The sequence below is a fragment of the Stigmatopora nigra genome, chromosome 4 (genome assembly GCF_051989575.1).
Source record: "Stigmatopora nigra isolate UIUO_SnigA chromosome 4, RoL_Snig_1.1, whole genome shotgun sequence".
Taxonomy (NCBI): Eukaryota; Metazoa; Chordata; class Actinopteri; order Syngnathiformes; family Syngnathidae; genus Stigmatopora; species Stigmatopora nigra.
In genome coordinates this window covers 980,001-1,000,000 of record NC_135511.1, presented here as the reverse complement: position 1 = coordinate 1,000,000, position 20,000 = coordinate 980,001, and the positions used below count along the sequence as shown (strand labels likewise).

The following is a 20,000-nucleotide window of genomic DNA, read 5'->3' as shown; positions in this document are numbered from 1 at the left end:
TGCGCACAATCAAGGCAGGGACACTGGAGAGGCTTGTTGAGTACATGGTTACAGCCTTCAAGGTTAAAGACTCCACCTACGTCACCATCTTCCTCTGCACTTACCGATCCTTCGCCACAGCCAAGCAGGTGCTTGACCTGCTGCTAAACAGGTGATGGTGCAAACCCTTACATTTGTGTAAAGTCCTATTTTTTTTTTACTAGTGTAGGAGTCAACAACTCCCGTCCTTGAGGGCACCTATTCCGAGGGCACCTTTTCAGTCTGTTTTTCAAATCTTATTTGTCCAACATGTCTTAATCAAATAACCAGGCATGTTATCAGGTATCTGGAGAGATTGCTCAGGAGTGATTGTTTAATTAAGGTTAGTTTGAGAAAGGAGACGTCCAGAACAGACTCCGATAGGTGCAGTCGGGACCCTTGCTGTAGTGCTTGTTTGAAGCCAAATTTCAATTAAAAATCCTGTCTTGAAACCTTAAAAAGTTTAAAAGCTGTAACTTTGGTTTGGAACATCAATTTTAAATCTTGACACCTCATAAGAATAACTAACTGAAACCTTGCTCTTCACCTCCAACTGTAAACATTGTAAAACGTAATTTTAACCTCTAAATATGGAATTAAACGCACATTAGAATTCATAGCACTCCACTTCCCCAATGCCTACTATGTGGCAATTTGAGAATTTAACACAGGCCGTGGTGTAGAGGTTCACCCGCCTGACCTTATTGTGGGCAGGCACGGACTTGATTCCCACTGGTAGCGGTGTGATTGGGACTGCGGATTGTCGTTTGTCTGCCTGTGTGCACTATGACTGACTGACTAGCGACCAGTCCAGGGTGTAATCTGCCTTTTGGCTGAAGATATCTGGGTTAGGCCCCAGCCAGGGCCTGGAAAATATTAATTTTTGTGTCAGAAATATATTTTCTCGCAAAATAAATTCATTTTAACTTAGTCCGCAGACAATAAATATATTTACATTTTCGTCGTAGAAAACAATAATTGAAAATTTGGGGGACCAATAATTAGCCGAATTGTGATCATGCGGATTACACATGCAATATTGGCGTGTGCGCATATGCGTGCACTGTCCATAGCGCACAAAGCATTAGATCTTGAATGCATGGAAAAATGCTAGCAAAGTGCGTGTTGGCGTGTTTTTGTGCGCATGCATTTGCAAATTTCTCGCACGCTACGGAAAATGGCAGAGGAAAAATTATTGAAAAAATTTGTGTTGCCATTACTTTTTTTTTCAATTTCAAGACTTCTATTTTTGTTGTTGTTGTTATTTTTCTTGATATTAAAATGTGGCTTGTATTCCCTGTCAGGTATGCAAGACTCCAGAATGTCCCAGATGCAACGGAACATTGCGTCTGCCAAGATGACAGCAGAGAGCTCAGAAAGTGAGATGACGGAACCTTGCTCCTGATGTTGTTTGACTCATTCATTCATATGCTCATAAAGAAAGCACAACAGAGGAGAGACAAACTTTTTTATGATTAAACATTGGAAAGTTTTATGTTCATGTAGTCTGTGGTGCTTAAAAAAAAGCAATACAAATTGTCGTGAATGGTATTTACTGAAGGGGATGTCTTGTGAAAAATGGAATTGGGTGAATAATTTAGGAAATAACAGTGAACACTATGTGATCCCATTTAATCGTGTATTACTGATTTCGGTATACAAAAAATATGAAAAGTCTTACATTACCTACACACTTACCATGAAGTTGGGATTCTATACAAATTCTGAATAACAACTGGAGGTGCCACATTTCAATATTTTATTCAAAAGAGAATATATAGATGACATATCAAAAGTTTCAAAATGGATTATTTAAAAAAAATTCAATTACAAGCCAACACATTTCAGAAATGTTAGGGATAGGTGGCCATAAGAGGTTGAAAATTGCACTTATAGTATATACACAACTGAAAAATCCATTTATCTATTCATTATCCGTATCGCAAATCCTCACAAGGGTTGCAGGAATTGCTGGAGGCTATTGCAGCTGAGCTTGGGCGAAAGGCAGACTACACCCTAGGCTGGTTACCTTTTCAGCCATAGGGAACACAGAGAGACAAACAACCATTTGTAAATCGCAGTCATAACGCCATCGAGTGAAAATCAATTGCACACTTGCCTCCAATAAAGTAAAGCAAGTGAACCACCACTCCGTGAGGTGGCTATTGAAAGACCATTTACTACTAAATGACAACAGGCTAGACTTCAGGTGTAAAACCAATTTCATGTTTCATTCTGAATACAATATTGTATTAATTTATATTTATACTTTGCCTCTTTCATATTGTTTTACAATTTTATACTGCAATTATATTTGTGCATTGAAGAGATGTTAACATTTTAGCATTTGTATTGTAGCACGGTGTCATCCATCTTGGGTGCATGGTTGGACCAGTACTCAGAGGACTTCTGGACACCCCCGGGCTACGACTGCCTACACCAGCTTTTGTCATACCTTCACCTTCATTTCCCTGGTTCTGACTTAGAGCGTCGTGCCCGCAATTTGCTGGCACATTTCAACAGGCGGCAGCAATGCCAACTTGAAAGCGATGGTAAGGAAAGTGCACTTGTCAGAAAGGGGGTTTTGTGTGGTGTGTCTTGTAACTAACTACATGTTTCATTTAAATTGAAAACTTAGCAATTCACACATTAGGAATCAGCTCTCAAGAGAAATCCTAAAAAAATAAATAACACATGCCTCAAATAGGATTTCTTCATCTTGTATTGTCAGGTGAACACTTGGGCTGCCCTTTCGCCACTCAAGAGGAGAGCAGCTTTGAGGATGAGCTGCCCACCTTCAGTTTCTTGTCCTTTGACCCTATCATGGTAGCCGAGCAGTTCACGCTCATGGACGCGGTGAGGGGAACAAAAAAATTGGGAAAAATATTTTAATGTTATAAGAATAAGCAAATAATTTTTCTATGAATAAAAGTCAAATGAGAATTGTTTTTCTCTTTTCTTTGATTACAGAAAATGACTGCATTAAAAAGGAATGCAAAATAAAAATTAATGATAACGCACCTTCTGTAGATGATATAAAAAGTTAGAATCTTATATTTAAGAACTTCCTATTGGTCGGGAAAAAAGTTACGAGTACAGCCGTACAAAAAGTAGTAATATAAAACACGTAAAAAGCCACGATGCATATTTCATTATCCAAAATAAAGTCAAAATTAATGCAAGAACTATGATGTAAATTATTAGGGCTAAAAGGTTGCTATCTGAGAATAGCATAGTTAAATGTGCCTTTTTTCTTAGTAACAATATTCTTTTAAAATACTAGTTTTGTTCACTCTTTTCACGATGTAAGTGTTGTGGAATGATGATATATCACTTTCCTGGCTTTAATTTTTGCTAAGGGAGGGAGCAGCCATTGATTGAATGTTTGTTCTGTTTCCCTCTTGTCATGCTGTGTGTGTATACATGCGTAGGACCTGTTCAAGAAAGTGGTCCCGTACCACTGTCTTGGGGGCATCTGGTCTCAACGTGACAAGAAGGGCAAAGAGCACCTGGCGCCCACCATCCGTGCCACAGTGGCCCAATTCAACTCAGTCACCAACTGCGTGATTTGCACCAGCCTCATCAACAGCGGGCTCAAACACAACCAGAGGGCCAGAGTCCTAGAGCGCTGGATCGACGTGGCCCGAGTAAGGACACATTCTTTGAAAGGCTATCTAATTCTTGAAACCCCTACTTTGAAGTACTAAGCCTTCCCAACAACCCCAAGTCTTATTTTTTTTTATGTTCATTTGAAACGATAATTTGAAAGTTTAGCAATTTTGAAAATAGACTATACCTTTAAATTAGAATTTATATCCTTCAACCTTGTTTTAATTCATAATCTTAGCTTGAAACCGCTAACCATTTTTGAACTTAGTTACTTAAAACAATAACTCTTATTTAAAATGTTGCCTCAGTGTGATTTTATTTAAAAAATAATAATAATTCTATTCTTATTGTTTAATCCAGGGATCGGGAACCTTTTTGACGAAGAGAGCCATAAACAATTCATATTTTCAAACATTATTCCTTGAGAGTCATACTCAGAATTTAAGAGTAAAAATACATGAAAATGTGCTCCCGAGCCATAGGTTCCCTACACCTGGTTTAATCCAACCTTTTTGTTGCCTCCAGGAGTGTCGAATCCTGAAGAACTTTTCATCCCTCCGAGCCATCCTCTCCGCCCTGCAGTGCAACGCTGTCCACCGCTTAAAACGAGCCTGGGAAGAAGTGTCTCGGTCTGTATATGACGCCCTCTTCTACATAATGGTTCAGACTTATAAACACCTTGCTCCTTTACAGGGAGAGTTTCCGCACCTTTCGTGAGCTTTCTGAGATTTTCTCAGACGACAACAACTACTCACTCAGCCGGGAACTACTGGTGAAGGTGAGACATTACACTGCATTAAACCTGTGTCCCTCGCCTAAAGTTTGTCAACAAAAGATTTACATTTGGTGTTTGTGTGTGTGTGTATATCTATATCTTTGGTCGCTGGTCTTTTGGTCGCCGGTCAAATTAATTAATTAATTAATCAGACATAGGCATTGTCGTCATCATTGACTTGACAAAAAGCCTAGTAGTCATCATACCCTCAGCAGCGTATGACGAAATTGTTTGGTGCTTCTCCACAGGTCCGCCATCCCAGGCAAGACCCCTTAACTGACATATTCAGACTTGTTAGCACTCCGCCACAATGGAAACATCGCATCACCTCTTGTTGCCTCACTGATGCTAACAAGAATAAAATGTATCACTTACCTCTCACTGTCTTCTTATTTACCCTGCCTCAGTTTGCCTGTAGAAAGCAGATCCACGCCAAAAATTGTGGGTAATGGATCGGGCGTTTGTCAAAAAGATACTAGGAAGCGGGGCTCGGTTGTTGTCGTAGCTTAGCTTAGCCGCAATGGCCGCCCGGCATCCGCTCTTTTGCTTCCTTTCTCTTCGCCATCTACGGCATACTTTGGGTGGGTTGGATATCCTCGGAGATCCCAGAGGTCTCCGGATGTTCTTGGGGATATCGAAGGTCAGTTTGTAGTAAGTCGTGAAATTGGGTGTCTTGCCTTTCAACGAACGAACTGGAGAGCAATGAGCCGCTGCGCCCGAGCGCGCCGCCATCTTGAATTCCATCAATGTACTTAGATATTAAACAGTACTTAGATATTAAACTCTTTCTCTTAGATATTAAACTCTCTCTCTTAGATATTAAACTCTCTCTTAGATAATAAACTGTATCTCATGATTATAATTTTGAGAGCTGGCTTCAACAGTAAACTCTGTCACCATTGGACCGGCGAACAAAAGGGACCAAAAGACCGGCGACCAAAAGACCAGCGACCAAACGTCCGAGAACCATATTTTTGGTTTTCAGCATGCAAGTGACTTTGGAAATGATCCATGAACCAAATTTCACTCTATTACAACAACTTGAATGGATTAGCGATGATGCATCATCTTCATCGACTCTGGACAATGTCTCATTTGTACCACGACATCACAATGTGCCCACTGCGATACTCACTTTTTGACCATGCTTATCTGACTCATTTAAGAATCATTAGGCTCTCATCGGGATCTGAAGTGTGGAGCCAACAGCCTTAGCTAACATAAATGTCCTGTCACAGCTGCTTGTTAAGTTGTTCCTTTTATGTTTAACTGATAGAGTTACCTCATCGTTGATTCTTTTCGGGGTCTTTTGTTTGTAATAAATGCTGCCCTCACTCCAAATTCAGTGCATGGTATAAAATACTACAATTTAGATTGTAATATGCTTGATAAGAACATTTGTCCATTTCTCAGGAAGGAACCTCAAAATTTGCCACTCTGGAGATGAATCCCAAACGAGCTCAGAGGAAACAGCAACATCAGAGAGACCTGGTCAGTATACAAAGACAGTGTTTAGTGCCACACCTACAGATTCACTCTTAAATTGTTTGTGTTTAGGGAGTAATGCAAGGCACCATCCCATACCTTGGGACTTTCCTCACAGACCTTGTCATGATGGACACGGCTATGAAGGACTACACTGAGGTCAGGGAACACATATGGTTTCTTGATGAAGTTTGTGCACCGCTTACACTGATAATCATCTTGTTTTGTTGTTGTTTTATTGATCACTATTCGGGAGGAAGAAAATCTTTGTGTCTTCCAGGGTGGTCTGATCAATTTTGAAAAGAGGCGAAAGGTAAGGAGAGCCTTCTGCAATTTTTCTTCAGACGGGTTTGATGTGGTTTTTACTGAATGTGCTGCATATTTTATGGTATTGCCATGCATTGGTATATTTTTTGCCTCTGAGAAGTTTTTGAGGGTTTTGGTTTAATGTAGTAATTGTATGTATGTCCCTGGTTTATAGGTGTTGTAAATGGCTTGACTGTGTCTCCCTTTTTGTGAAACTTGAACAATAAGAAAATGTGCATTAAATAATCAATTATATTTCTGTGAACAAGAAAAATATACTATATAATATAATCGGTCATAGGCTTTGTCATCATCATTGACTCGACAAAAGCCTTATTGTCATCATACCCAAACTGCTTATGACGAAATTGGTATTGCTTCTCCACAAGGTAGTGCTTCTCCACAAGGTAGTGCTTTCCCGGCAAAAGGCCCAAATAAGTGATAATTTCAGACTCGTTGGCATTCTGCCGTGATGGATACATCGCATTACCCCCTGAGCAGATAACTTACCGCTCATTGTCTCCTCACTTACCTTCAGTCAGCCAGTAGGAGGCAGTTTACTGCCCAACTTCTTTCATATGTTACCTCACCCCGAAGTTATTACACAGAAGGGATTGTGTGTCGTGCTACCGCAAGTTTAGAGTCCTGATGGATGAGGGGAAAAACTGTCCTTAAGCCTATTTGTCCGTACTTTGTGAGAACTGTAGCGTGTGCCAGAGGGCAGCAGCTGGAACAGGTTCTGACCAGGGTGGTATGGGTGCCCGACAATGTTTCTGGCTCTGCTGAGGTAACGAGGGCTGGCAATCTCTTCCAGTGAGGGCAGAGAGCAGCCGACGATCTTCTGGGCAGTGTAAATCACTCTCTGCATGGCCTTTTTGTCTGCTGCCTTGCTTCCAGAGTACCACAATGAGATGCAGTATGCCAGGATGAGCACCACAGTGGCTTTATAGAAGGTTACCAGAAGCTTAGTGTCCAAGTTGTTCCTCCTGAGTTCCTTGAGGAAATGGAGTCGTTTCTGGGCCTTCTTCACTACTGCCGGGGTATTTGTTTACCATGAGAGCTTTTCCGTGACGACCCCCAGGAATTTAGAGGACTGGACCCTGTCTACACCTACACCACTTATAAGGGAGGAGGGCCAGATCTATGATGTGTTTCCGAAAGTCTAGGATTATTTCTTTGGTTTTGTGTTGTTCAGTGTGAGATTGTTCACCGAGCACCACGAAGACAGTTTGTTGACTCATCTCTGCAGGCCGACTCATCCCCTCCTGAGATAAGTTCGACCACAGTGGTGTCATCGGCAAATTTGATGATGGAGTTAGACTGGTGGGTTGGTGTACAGTCGTATGTGTACAGGGAGTAGAGAAGAGGAATCAGTACACAGTCTTGAGGGGAGGCAGTGCTCAGTGTAATGGAAGAAGGGAGGTGGGGACCAAGTCTAACAGTTTGTGGTCGGTTGGTTAAGAAGTTTTTTTTCCAGCAGCAGATGGAAGAGGATAGTCCAAGGTGGGAGAGTTTGTCAGCCAGAATGTCTGGTATTATAGTGTTGAAGGCTGAGCTGTATTCAATGAAAAGCATCCTCATGTATTTCCCATGGTGCTCCAGGTGGCTCAGTGCTGTGTGAAGAGCTATTGCGATAGCGTCCTCAGTGGACCTGTTTGCTCTATAAGCAAACTGGTGAGGGTCAACTGATATGGCAGGCGACCAACTTTTCAAAGCACTTCATGATCACAGGCATGACTGCAACAGGCCTATAGTCATTCAGGCTGTCAATGGTTGGCTTTTTAAGGCCAGGGATAATGGTGGCAGATTTCAGGAAGGATGAAATGATGGATTGTTGCAGGGAACAATTGAACATTTTTGTGAAAACACCAGTCAGCTGGTCAGCACAGGCTTTGAGTACCTTACCAGGTACTCCGTCGGGGCCAGCAGCATTCCTGGTGTTTACAGACTGCATTACCAGTATCACTTCATGATCCTGAAACTTCAGTGTACTGCTGCAGGTGGTGGTGGGGGTGTTGAGACTGGGACTGATTTGTCAGTCTCAAAGTGGGCAAAAAAACGGTTCAGTTACTCAGTTACTATTGAGGCATTTGCGTTAACAGACCTATTATTGTCATTGTAATTTGTAATATGTCGTATGCTCTGCCACATCTTCATTGTGTTATTTCCTGTGAAGTGCTCCTAAATTTTCCTTGTATATGCTGTCTTGGCTTTTGTAATGCCTCACTTCAGCTCTGCTCTGGCAGCGCTGTATTGTATGTACCTTGTTCCCTGATCTGAAGGCGGTGTGACGGCATTTGATGAGTGCCTGTGTCAAATTAGTCATTCAGGGTTTTTGGTTAGGATAAACCTGTATCCGTTTGTTACGATCGCGTCGCGTAGTGCGACGCGATCGGAGGGGAAAGTGAACCCAGATGCAGAGTCGCCGAAGCAAATGGAAAAGGGAAGGCAGATATGTTGCTCTTGTAGCTGATTTAATAAACGGGGTAACATAACATAAACAACTTAGCTTGATCACTCATTACAAACGAAAAGAAACATGCAGCGTGGCGTGGCGTCAATGGGAACGGCAATGTCTACGAGGAAAAACATGAAATGAAACCAGAACGATCCGACCGCGTTCACAGAAAACCATAATGCTTAAATACCAAAAATAATCTAATCACGTAATTAGCCACAGCTGATAATAATCGTGACGTCATGCCAGGAGGGGCAATCCAGCCACTCCTGACAGTACATCCCCTCTAAGGGACGGATCCTAGACGTCCCAAGGTCAATTCCAACATGAGAAACGGGAACAAGCAGGGAGGGTGGGTGGGAGACCTAGCATTGTCCGGTGGTCGTCCACACCAACCCAAGAACAGACGAAGGAGAGGTCGATCCGGCGGGCGTCCGCGCCAGCCTGAAACAAGACGAGGCAGTAGTCGGTCTGGCGGGCGTCCGTGCCGGTCAGAAACAAGACGGGGCAGTGGTCGATCCGGCGGGCGTCCGCGCCGGCCAGAAACGAGACGAGGCTGTGGTTGACCCCGCGGGCGTCTGCGCCGGTCAAGAACGTGACGAGGCAGTGGTCGATCCGGCGGGCGTCCGCGCCGGCCAGAAACAAGACGTGGCTGTGGTCGATCCGGCGGGCGTCCGCGCCGGCCAGAAACGAGACGAGGCAGTGGTCGGTCCGGCGGGCGTCCGCGCCGGCCAGAAACGAGACGAGGCTGTGGTCGATCCGGCGGGCGTCCGCGCCGGCCAGAAACGAGACGAGGCAGTGGTCGGTCCGGCGGGCGTCCGCGCCGGCCAGAAACGAGACGAGGCTGTGGTCGGTCCGGCGGGCGTCCGCGCCGGCCAGAAACGAGACGAGGCAGTGGTCGGTCCGGCGGGCGTCCGCGCCGGCCAGAAACGAGACGAGGCTGTGGTCGATCCGGCGGGCGTCCGCGCCGGCCAGAAACGAGACGAGGCAGTGGTCGGTCCGGCGGGCGTCCGCCGGACCGACCACAGCCTCGTCTCGAACGGCAATGTCTACGAGGAAAAACATGAAATGAAACCAGAACGATCCGACCGCTTTCACAGAAAACCATAATGCTTAAATACCAAAAATAATCTAATCACTTAATTAGCCACAGCTGATAATAATCGTGACGTCATGCCAGGAGGGGCAATCCAGCCACTCCTGACACCGTTTATTAACAGTGACATTGTCCGTGCAGTTTTTGATGTGGGAAAGTACAGTGTCCGTGTAGTTCTGGAGATTGTGTTCAAAAAGTTCCCAGTTGGTTCAAGAAAAACAGTCGTGCAGTTGAAAAAGGGCGTCCTCGGGCCAATTTCTTATTAATTTTTTTTGTGGCCTTTTTAGCCTCCGGAGTGGAGTGTATGCGGGGTTGACGGACAGGCAGATATGATCTGATCCAGCCAGGTGAGGGAGGGAAGTAGCTTTATAAGCATGTTTGATATTAGAACAAACATGGTCTAGAGTTTTATCACCTCTGGTGTGACACTTCACGTACTGGATAAAATTAGGCAGAACAGTCTTTAAACACGCTTTGTTGAAGTCACCAGCAACAATAAAGAATCCATCGGGTTGGTCAAGCTGCTGTTTGTTTGCATCTGTTAGCAGGAGGGTAAGTGCCGTGCTAACCTTAGCATCCAGTGGGAAATAGACAGCCATCATGATAGGTTCATTAATAATTACACTTCTCTATAATTATCAATCACTGCAGGCAGACGCAGACATCTTATTCAATTATTGACATTTAATTAAATAATTTGCATCTCTGGTCAAGAACCTTTTGAGGGTAGATACATCAAGACTTCAGGACTTCCTCCCGATCTCCAAAGTATCCCCTCGAACAGTAATTTCTCGTACGGCTTTAAAGCCATAAATCAAAACTTTTACAAGGTTATTGATTAATCCAACATGCGTAAGCAAAAACAACATCTGTAACTATTATAACAATTAATGTATTTAACAATAATAGAAAGAGGAAACTAAAAACAAACTGTTTGAATCAAAACAACCACGCCTTCATTTGTCATAAAAATTACATAAAGAAGCTCAAAGTGCTTCACAATGTAGAAACACTATGTGAGTGTTCCTGAAAGTGATTGATATTCATCTGCTGGTAGCAAGAGTCCTTGACGACTCTTCGCTGCAATCCCAGATCAAAAGTCCTCGGAGCCCAGGACTGGGTGAGTTGTTAAATAAACAGTCCTTGTGAAAGTCTAGGTGACTGGTTACGACCCTGAGTTCTCTTCGGACAATTGGAAGAATGGTTTAACAAAGAAATGATTAGATACACACATATCTATAATAGTATTACAGAATAAACCCAACACATCACAATGATAATCGTTACCTCCCTAGGTAGATAGAAGGGCTTGCACCGTACCGCCAATAGCTCTAAATCCGGAGAGCAGTGTGTTAATGATTCGACTGTCGCAACACCATTCATTGTGTATGAACAAGCAAAGTCCCCCCCCCTTTGCTTTTCCCTGTTAATTTTTTTGAACAATCGTTTCGAAAAAGCGTCCGGCTAGCTAGCGAAACCGCGGCGTCGGGGATTTGCGGTTTGCGATTGGCGGGTCCGTTGGTAATCTGTTGTGATGGATATATCACATCTCCTTTCCGAGAGTAATTAAATTCTGGCGACTGTAGAAAATGTTTGCCTCGCAGATTTTAGTAAATAACGAAACAAAACACCAAACTGGAGAGCATTGAGCCGCTGCACCGTATGGGACGCCATCTTGGATCATCTTTTGAAAGAAAAGAAGTTGATTGCATATGTAAACAATAATTGAATTGAATGCTTGTATTGTCATTATATAAGTATAATGAGATTTAAAGCTTTCACCACATAGTGCACAAATAACAGCAGACGGACAAATAAATCAATAAATTAGTAGTCTAAGTGAGGTCAGCAGAGTGAAGCGCGCTTGTTTTGTCTTAAGTCCAGGATGAGTTTCATTGTTGTTGGAGACGTTCAGCGCCTAGTCGCACCACTCGCTGAGTCTATGGACGCAACAATAAACAGGCAAACACAGTAATTCATATATAGTAATGATAAATAATAACTAAATACTATGGATAAATACATAGTCACGAAATGGTAATAGATAAATAAGTGGTCAAAATAATAAATAAGTAGTTGTAATAAGTCTTGATTAGGTCCTGTGTGCAGAACTCGAGTTGAGTCTGGTGACTGCTCTTGGGAAAAAACTGTCCCTGAGTCTTTTTGTCTCTGCATTTATAGCTCTGTAGCGCCTTCCAGAAGGCAGCAGGTTGAAGTGGTGGAACCCGGGATGTTTATTGTCTTTTTTAATGCTCTCGGCCCTTCTAAGAAACTGGGATATGTAGATCAGAGCTGCCAACCTACGTTCACCCCATTTCAGGAGTAATCATGTCCCATTTCTGGAGTTTATCCAGAGTGAATGCGATTCGCGCAAAATTAATATGCACTGAAGTCGCACAAAAAGAAGCATCCGCCAGAATGCCCTTGTGATACCGAATTATTCCAGTTTACATTGCAGTTGAATCAAGATGGCGAAAGCCGGAGCGGTGGTGTGAATTTTGAGGCATTTAGATGAGAAATTTGATACTTTTCTGAAATAGTTGTTTCAAAAAAATTCATTCCCCAAAGGCCTAACTAAAGCGCCGGGCTAGTTACATCGGCATCAACACAGCTTTACGAAGGGTGACAGGCAGTGGCAGGCAGCGCCGGGCTAGTTACGCTACTATTTGCGAATGGATTATGGCCGCCTGGACTAACGTGTCTGCTCGCACGGTTGTTAAAGGCACTAACAACAAGTGCTTGAAAACCGCTGGACATCGACATCAACACAGCTTTACGAAGGGTGGCAGGCAGCGCCAGGCTAGTTACGCTACAATTTGCGAATGGATTGTGGCCGCCTGGACTAACGTGTCTGCTTGCACGGTTGTTCGAGCTTTTGCCAAATTCATTTGCATCATTTCTGTGGAGCCACATGGTAATGACAGTGACTTTGACAACGAAAAGAGGGATTCTGGCGTTTTCGATGACTCATTTGACAATTGTTCAATTCAGACACAGAAAATGAGGACTTTGATGGAATTGTGGGTGATGATGACGTGAGTACATTATAAAATGGCTGAATAAAGTACAACCAAACTCAGTTTTGCTTCCGTTGCCTTTTTTAAAAGCGTGTTTTTAGCGTGTGTCCGTATGTTTAAGATGATGTATGTTTTGCCATGCCTGGTTGCGCCTTTAAATGCAGTGAGTCCTGTGTGTGTCTAATACAGAAATATCACTCGCTACTGACACTGCGCCTTTAAATGCGGTGCACCATATAGCCGTGAAAATACTGTGTATTATAATGTAAAACTAATAAGTGCTCCTAAGTGAAGCAAAGCGTTGAAGCAAATATATAATAACCTAAGACTAATAACCCTACCAGGGGGTATATTAAACAGCAAAATATGGTACCCCTTTATTTTGACAGCGTAATACTGACAGATATTTCTTGAACATACAAAAACTTCACAATTGTCTTGAGAGTGGGGCTGTCGTGTAGGACAAAAAATACTTTAAATTTCCGGTTGCGTTCCACTGTTTGAAACAAGAAACAAATCTACCACTATATAGCACACATAATTGACTATACACGCTCCCCTACTTACGAACATTCGAGTTACGAACAACGTTACATACAAACATGTCTGCAAATTGCGTTTATGTCGAAAATGTTCTGTAATGCTTCTTTCCGCCGCTAATACCTACGCCTGGCATTGACTTGACAAAAGCCTAATTGTCATCATACCCAGCTACGTATAACAAAATTGGTAATGTTGCGTAAGTGCGTGAAATATCTCCAGTACGCAAAGAACCTTTTTAATTTTTATCATTAAATATCTTGTGCATCCATTATTCAATATGGTTGGTGAAAAGGGAAAGGCTCTAGTGAGGGAAGTGCAAGGAAGAGACAAGCCATTTCATTTGAAACGAAAGTGGCAATAATAAAGAAGCTGGATGCACGTGAGAAAGTAGTGAGCGTTACACGGGAATACAACTTGAATCGTTCGACCATCGGTACCATTTATAAACAGAAAGATCGAGCAGCAGGACCCAAATATTTAACGTTGCACAAAGATTGCAAATCAATTGAATGATGCCATACAGTTCTACCGCATCATTTATGTTGGAAAAAAGAAGAAAACTGCAAATGCCATTAGATAGCTTCTTTCGGACAGTTTCTATTAAATCTCTCTCTCTCTCTAATGTATGTATACAGTACGCTATGTATTCTCTCCATTTTATTAAATGTTTTTTTTCAGTACAAACCAATGCTGGTTACTTATACAAGCCTTAAACATACAAATGCACGTATATAACCTTCAATATACTTATATGGGCCTTAAACATAAATTATAATGCAAAATATAGCACTGAATAAACTTATGAACAAATTCAAGTTATGAACAATCGCACGCATCGAACGTAACTCGTTCGTAAGTAGGGGAGCGTCTACATTAAAATCACTGGTGTTTATATGCGGTTTTTTTCTTTAGCTTGTTGAGCTTTTTGTAATGTTTTTATGTATGCTGTTGATGTTTTTTCAATATAGTTGTCAATTTGTTTGTGATTTTTGAATGGTGGTGAGTTTTTTTATTTTTATTTTTTAGGAGTTTGAAGTGATCGCACAGATCAAACTGCTGCAGTTGGCATCCAACAACTACAGTTTTACGCAGGATGCACACTTTCGCGAGTGGTTCTCTTCCACGGAGAAGCTCAGTGAAGCCGAGAGGTAGGCCATGTCGCATCCAAACGGCCCTTACAGTGTCGGGCATGGGTGGACCGGGAATTTTTAGGCCAGGGTTCAAACATTGAATCAGGCCACCGCTGGATTGCCTTAATTCATGCACACACATTATGTTTTGGGCTATTTGAAAGAAACTTACACTGCAATATACTATATTTTCATGCCTATAGGGCGCACTTACCGAATTTACTCGCATTTAGGCAACTTTTGTTGGACAAAAAATTATGATTGAATTGAGGGTACAGCTTATATGGCCTTAATTCATGCACACACATTATGTTTTGGGCTATTTGAAAGAAACTTACACTGCAATATACTATATTTTCATGCCTCTAGGGCGCACTTACCATATTTACTCTCATTTAGGCCGCTTTTGTCGGACAAAAAATGATGATTGAATTGAGGGTACGGCTTATATGCGCATAAAAAATGACTCGCAAATAAAACATCAATTTGGTGACCCAATGACATCACGACAAAATGGCACACATGCGTGCGCCGTGACATCATGATGCGAGCAATTGCCAACACGGTAATTTATTTTAAAATAGAGAAAAAATAAACAGATGAAACTCTAAACAAAATTTATTTTGACATCTATGAATGGAATCATGGATAAAAAACATTGTGCCTAAAATGCCAAGCCTTCCTGTCACTGCTCGCTCGAGGCATGGCCATCTTAGTGAGGTCGGGGAGCAGCTATCTTAGCAAGGTCAAGGTGCGGCCATTTTAGTGAAGACGGGCGCTGCCATCTGCATTTTTTTCGCCAGATGCAGGTAGGCTTGATTTTGAAATAAATCTAATATCCACGTTGATTTTTTTTGGTTCATTTCTTGTTCGAAAGTGTCAACTATTGGACAAATATGAATGTTAGGTCTGAAAATACAACTTCAGGAGCAGGTCAAGAAAAAGTGAGATCAATTTAAATAGAAAATAGGTTGTTGGGTTTATTCTGTATTACTATTATAAATATAGTTGTATTAAGTCATTTCTTTGTTAAATCATTCTCTTATTATTCTCAAAGTGTTGCGAGGTCACCAATAACCGCCAAGTCATCTTTAACCTGGACTGCCTGTTCCAGGATGTTTATACAAACAATTCACCCAATCTGGGTCTTCGAGATTCGGTGGTCCCTTTTGTAACGAGGCCAGGGTCATTTGGCCAATAACAAGAATGTTGTTTCTGCCACGTCCATAACACTCGTGAGGCACTTCGGGCTTCTTTATGTAATTGTTATATGATTGTTAGGTACAATGGAGGCGTGATTGTTTTTGTTTTAATGCCTTAAAGCTGTACGCAAAATACTGTTCGGGAGGGATACTTTGGAAGATCGCCTCCCTTAAGGTTACTTATCCGTGATCCAATCTATTAAATTAAATGTCAATAATTGAATAAGATGTCTGCCTGCAGTTATTGATAATTACAAAGGGTAATTATTAATGAACCTATCATAGGTTTATTACCAGACTGCAAAGCGGACAGTGAGAGTTCCTACAGTGGGGTCCTGTTCAACGCGATGTTCCTGCAACTCTAGTCGAATGACCAGTGAGTGTGTCCTAAATGCAGGCAAAACTGACAGTTGTCACTAGGACTTTGGACAGATACGTTTCAGTCATTTGCAGGGCAAAAGGTAATTGATCAGTGTCGGACAGTTGAGTATTTGTGCTGACATTTCAGCCATAAGGATGACTACGATGCTGTTATACTCACAAAAACTAATACAATATGAACAAGCAATTGCAAAGAGACTTTGTCCTATCTTACATATCCCTCCTGTTTGTGGGTATAAACACATCGGAACCTAGTTTGTTAGAGACGCTACTTTTGAATGACATTTTTCACAAATTACTTCAAACTGGAGTTTAGACCGACCAGGAGGGGTACCTGGTGCCTCAGAATAGGAAAGACATATTATTCAGTGTCAGACAGTAGCACAACATCAGGGTCAGACTGGGATATGGATTGTTGCATGTGAATACGAGTTAGCATTAGCTGGGTTTCAACAATCATGGTATGTTGGGAAGCTGAGAAGCAGGGCAAACAACAGGTTAGGATCACAAGCATAAGAGCAATGACAGTCACGAGCGGTAGTCTGTGTCCATGATCCCAAGAAGAACCAGTCAAGCCATCGTTGTTGTGGAATCGGATCTTAGGTTATAGCGTCCTGTATGTTCTTCATAGTTTGTAGGGCATCATGAATTCAGTAGGATGCGCCGGGGGGGATGTAGGCGCATCACGAGTGTCCTACAATGGCACACACACTTCCCCGCTGGGTGGCCATTCCGTCAAGAGCAGGGCAGCCCTGGAAAATCACCTGGGCCGTGGCGGCTACCTGGGCCTCTCGGCCTTGCCGCAGCCAGACTGATGCGCCGTCACAGGCCCGGAACCTGCAGTCAATGGTCTCCAGACGCAGGGCATTCCTTGCCACACGCACCCAGGGGAACAGACCCATTAGGTTTTTTGGAGGGGACTGACCAGTGTTTGTGTTTGAGGGGCACATCCGAGCCCCACACTGGATTCCGGTTGTGAGCTCCGACACTAGTTCATCAGTGTTGACGGTGGTGGCCAACTTGGTGAAGTTAGCGGTCAAAATCACACGGTAAGGTCCGTCCCCAGTGGAGATAACTAGCACATTCTTTTTATCACCTTGAGAAGTACCAGGTCGCCTGGGGACAGGCCCTCCTGTGTGGGAGACCGAGAAGATGTCGGCAGATTATTTGCATTCATCACTGTTCTTTCTTGGAACATTTAACCACTGAGTGTGAGAATCTGTTTCTCCAGTCTCATCAACCACCACTCTGAGTCTTAGTGTTCCATATGTTCTTTCAATGAGTCCAGCACTTAGGGGGCGGCAGGCACAATGATACCTCAGGTCGATTCCAAGAATTTGTCACGAAGCGAGCACAACCATCATTCCAAATGACTCGTGGTATTCCATGGCTTGGAATTATCCTTTTGCATATGGCTTTTGCGACTGCCGTGGCGTCCGTTTTCTTGGTTGGACTTATCCCAACCCACTTGGTCAATGACCACCAGACAGTACCCGTATATGCCACCTTGGTTCAGCTCGATGAAATCCATGTTCAGAACTTTGTAGGGATATGTCCATGTCTGCCTTGTTCCTCGCTTGTGCCGTTCATTGCCTTGAGAGTTGTGTCTACAGCAGGTGAGACTGTTTCTGCAAATGTTTTTTTAAAAGTAGGTTTGGTGACCTCTGGGAACATGCATTGTTTGTTGTACTATACTGATCACCCCCCCCCCCCCTGTTGAGACATGGCTCCTCCCATGGCTCAATTTTGCAATTACTTCAAACAATGATTGTGGGATGCATGGTTTGTTTGCATAGAGGCCGTTCTCGCATTGAGTGGCTCCTTTTACCTCCCACTGCAGCTTCTCTTTTTCTGTTCGTTTATTTTAACCCTTTGTAAGAAGGCTTAGTCTCAATTGAAACGCTTTCACCTTTTTTGCATATGGAGACAATAAGACCAATAAAAATCGTTTCCAATGGTCTTATGGCATTGTTTGCTGAGCAATAATCTTTCCAATCTAAACTGGAGTGGTTAGCGTTTTGCTTTATTACGTCAGAAAGTTTATCTCACCTGTCTCCTCAAACGTTTCAACTGAGACAACCTTCTTACAGTGTACAAGGTGGATCTGCATCCCCCTCTCAGCTATTTTTACGTCGGTTGGTCAGCAATGCTTGGTATGGATGTTCCCTCTTTAAGGCACCACCTGGCACCACCGTTGGTCTGTTTTCTGTTGAGAAGCACAATCTGCCAACCCAAATTCAATTTCCTTCAGGATTTTTTTTTCATAATTTGTCGCTGCCATCCCTAAAAAAAGGGCTTATTGGCAATTTCAGAAATCCATTTGCAAATTTCCAAATCATTTGCCGCCATCCCTTAAAATGGGCTTATTGGCGATTACAGAATTCAACTTCAAATTTCTAAATCCTTTTCCACCTTGATATCTAACCGATTGATTATATTTCGGTGGCCAGCCAATCAAAAACACAAAAAGACAGACAAACATTCATGCTCACACTCATAATCAGACATCAGTGGTCTGCAAATTCTCATCACTGATGAAGAGCGCCATCCCAAGTCTGTGCTTCTTGGCAGCTAATCACCTTTTGCTGTCCTATCAGAAATAATCATTCTCAAAGGAAATAGGTCGACATCATTTAATTGACATCAACTGATGCTTATGCAATCCGTATATCATTAACAACCCAATATTTCTTAATACCTAAGGTCTAATTTTCAAATTACCCCTATATTGCTAACCTTTTACTGGCTGAATTCCTATTGACTAATCTCACCCCCACCAAGGAGACGATGTTTACTTAAGATAAGAGCCATTTTCTGCAGGAACACAGCACACAAAATATATTAACTCCACTCTACTCTCCTCAAGTCAACTCTCTGCACACCTTCAGCTGCTTTTGCTACACTTTCTTTTCTATTCACTTACAAAACTCTTTTCTTCAACAATTCCCTTTCTACGCTCATCAAACCTTTCACATATCCTTCAAATTGGTACTGAAACCATTCCTATCCACCCACCGCGGCAGACAGGCAACTTCCCACACTACGCATCCGCACATACCCCACATCTACCAACCCCCCCGGTGTCCACTCTGCAGTCGGACAATAAACTTACTTCTCTTGTCACTTTTGGGATTAATCACTTACTTAATAATTTAAACAACAATTTTATTCTAAATGTGCAGAAATTGATCTCTACTTCGTGATTCACCCAATATTTCTGAAAACACCAAGACCAAAAAGTCCCTGACTTTTGTCTTGGGAGAGTCCCTGACTCTATTAATAGACCAAGACTATAAGTCCCTGACTTTTGTCTTGGGAGACTCCCTGACTCTATTAATAGACCAAGACTGTAAGTCCCTGACTCAATCTTGTGTACTTATGTTGGTTCTACCCAAAAACTATAATGTTCGACGCACGCTGGTCCCGGACCAATTATGAATGTTAGGTCTGAAAATACAACTTCAGGAGCAGGTCAAGAAAGAGTGAGATCAATTTAAATAGAAAATAGGTTTATTACCAGACTGCAAAGCGGACAGTGAGAGTTCCTACAGTGGGGTCCTGTTCAACGCGATGTCCCTGCAACTTTAGTCGAATGACCAGAGAGTGTGTCCTAAATGCAGGCAAAACTGACAACTGTCACTAGGTCTTTGGACAGATACGTTTCAGTCATTTGCAGGGCAAAAAGTAATTGATCAGTTTCGGACAGTTGAGTATTTGTGCTGACATGTCAACCCAATCACAAGACTAGGATTGAATATTCAGTCATACAGTTGGGTTTTTATGCTGACATGTCAGCCATAAGGATGACTACGATGCTGTTATACTCACAAAAACTAATACAATATGAACAAGCAATTGCAAAGAGACTGTCTTATCTTACACAAGGGAGCGGCCTATATGCGAGAAATTGTAAAATTCAAAAAATTCAAGACAACTTTCAGGGTGCGGCTTATGCGGGAGGCTTATGTGCGAGTAAAGGG

The 20,000-nt window shown here is 42.5% G+C and overlaps 1 protein-coding gene across 1 annotated transcript in view; it reads left to right on the top strand.

The window, feature by feature from the left end:
- Positions 1–20,000, top strand: part of ralgdsb (ral guanine nucleotide dissociation stimulator b) — a 56,502-nt gene that overhangs the window by 1,886 nt on the left and 34,616 nt on the right. Inside the window, exons 2-12 of the mRNA XM_077714555.1 lie at positions 1–151; positions 1,323–1,397; positions 2,377–2,570; positions 2,750–2,874; positions 3,450–3,665; positions 4,153–4,256; positions 4,321–4,405; positions 5,816–5,893; positions 5,960–6,046; positions 6,168–6,200; positions 14,334–14,455. The exon at positions 1–151 is cut by the window's left edge and continues 154 nt beyond it. Of these exons, the coding sequence (XP_077570681.1) occupies positions 1–151; positions 1,323–1,397; positions 2,377–2,570; positions 2,750–2,874; positions 3,450–3,665; positions 4,153–4,256; positions 4,321–4,405; positions 5,816–5,893; positions 5,960–6,046; positions 6,168–6,200; positions 14,334–14,455 (1,270 nt within the window). The remainder of the gene's footprint in view (positions 152–1,322; positions 1,398–2,376; positions 2,571–2,749; positions 2,875–3,449; positions 3,666–4,152; positions 4,257–4,320; positions 4,406–5,815; positions 5,894–5,959; positions 6,047–6,167; positions 6,201–14,333; positions 14,456–20,000) is intronic.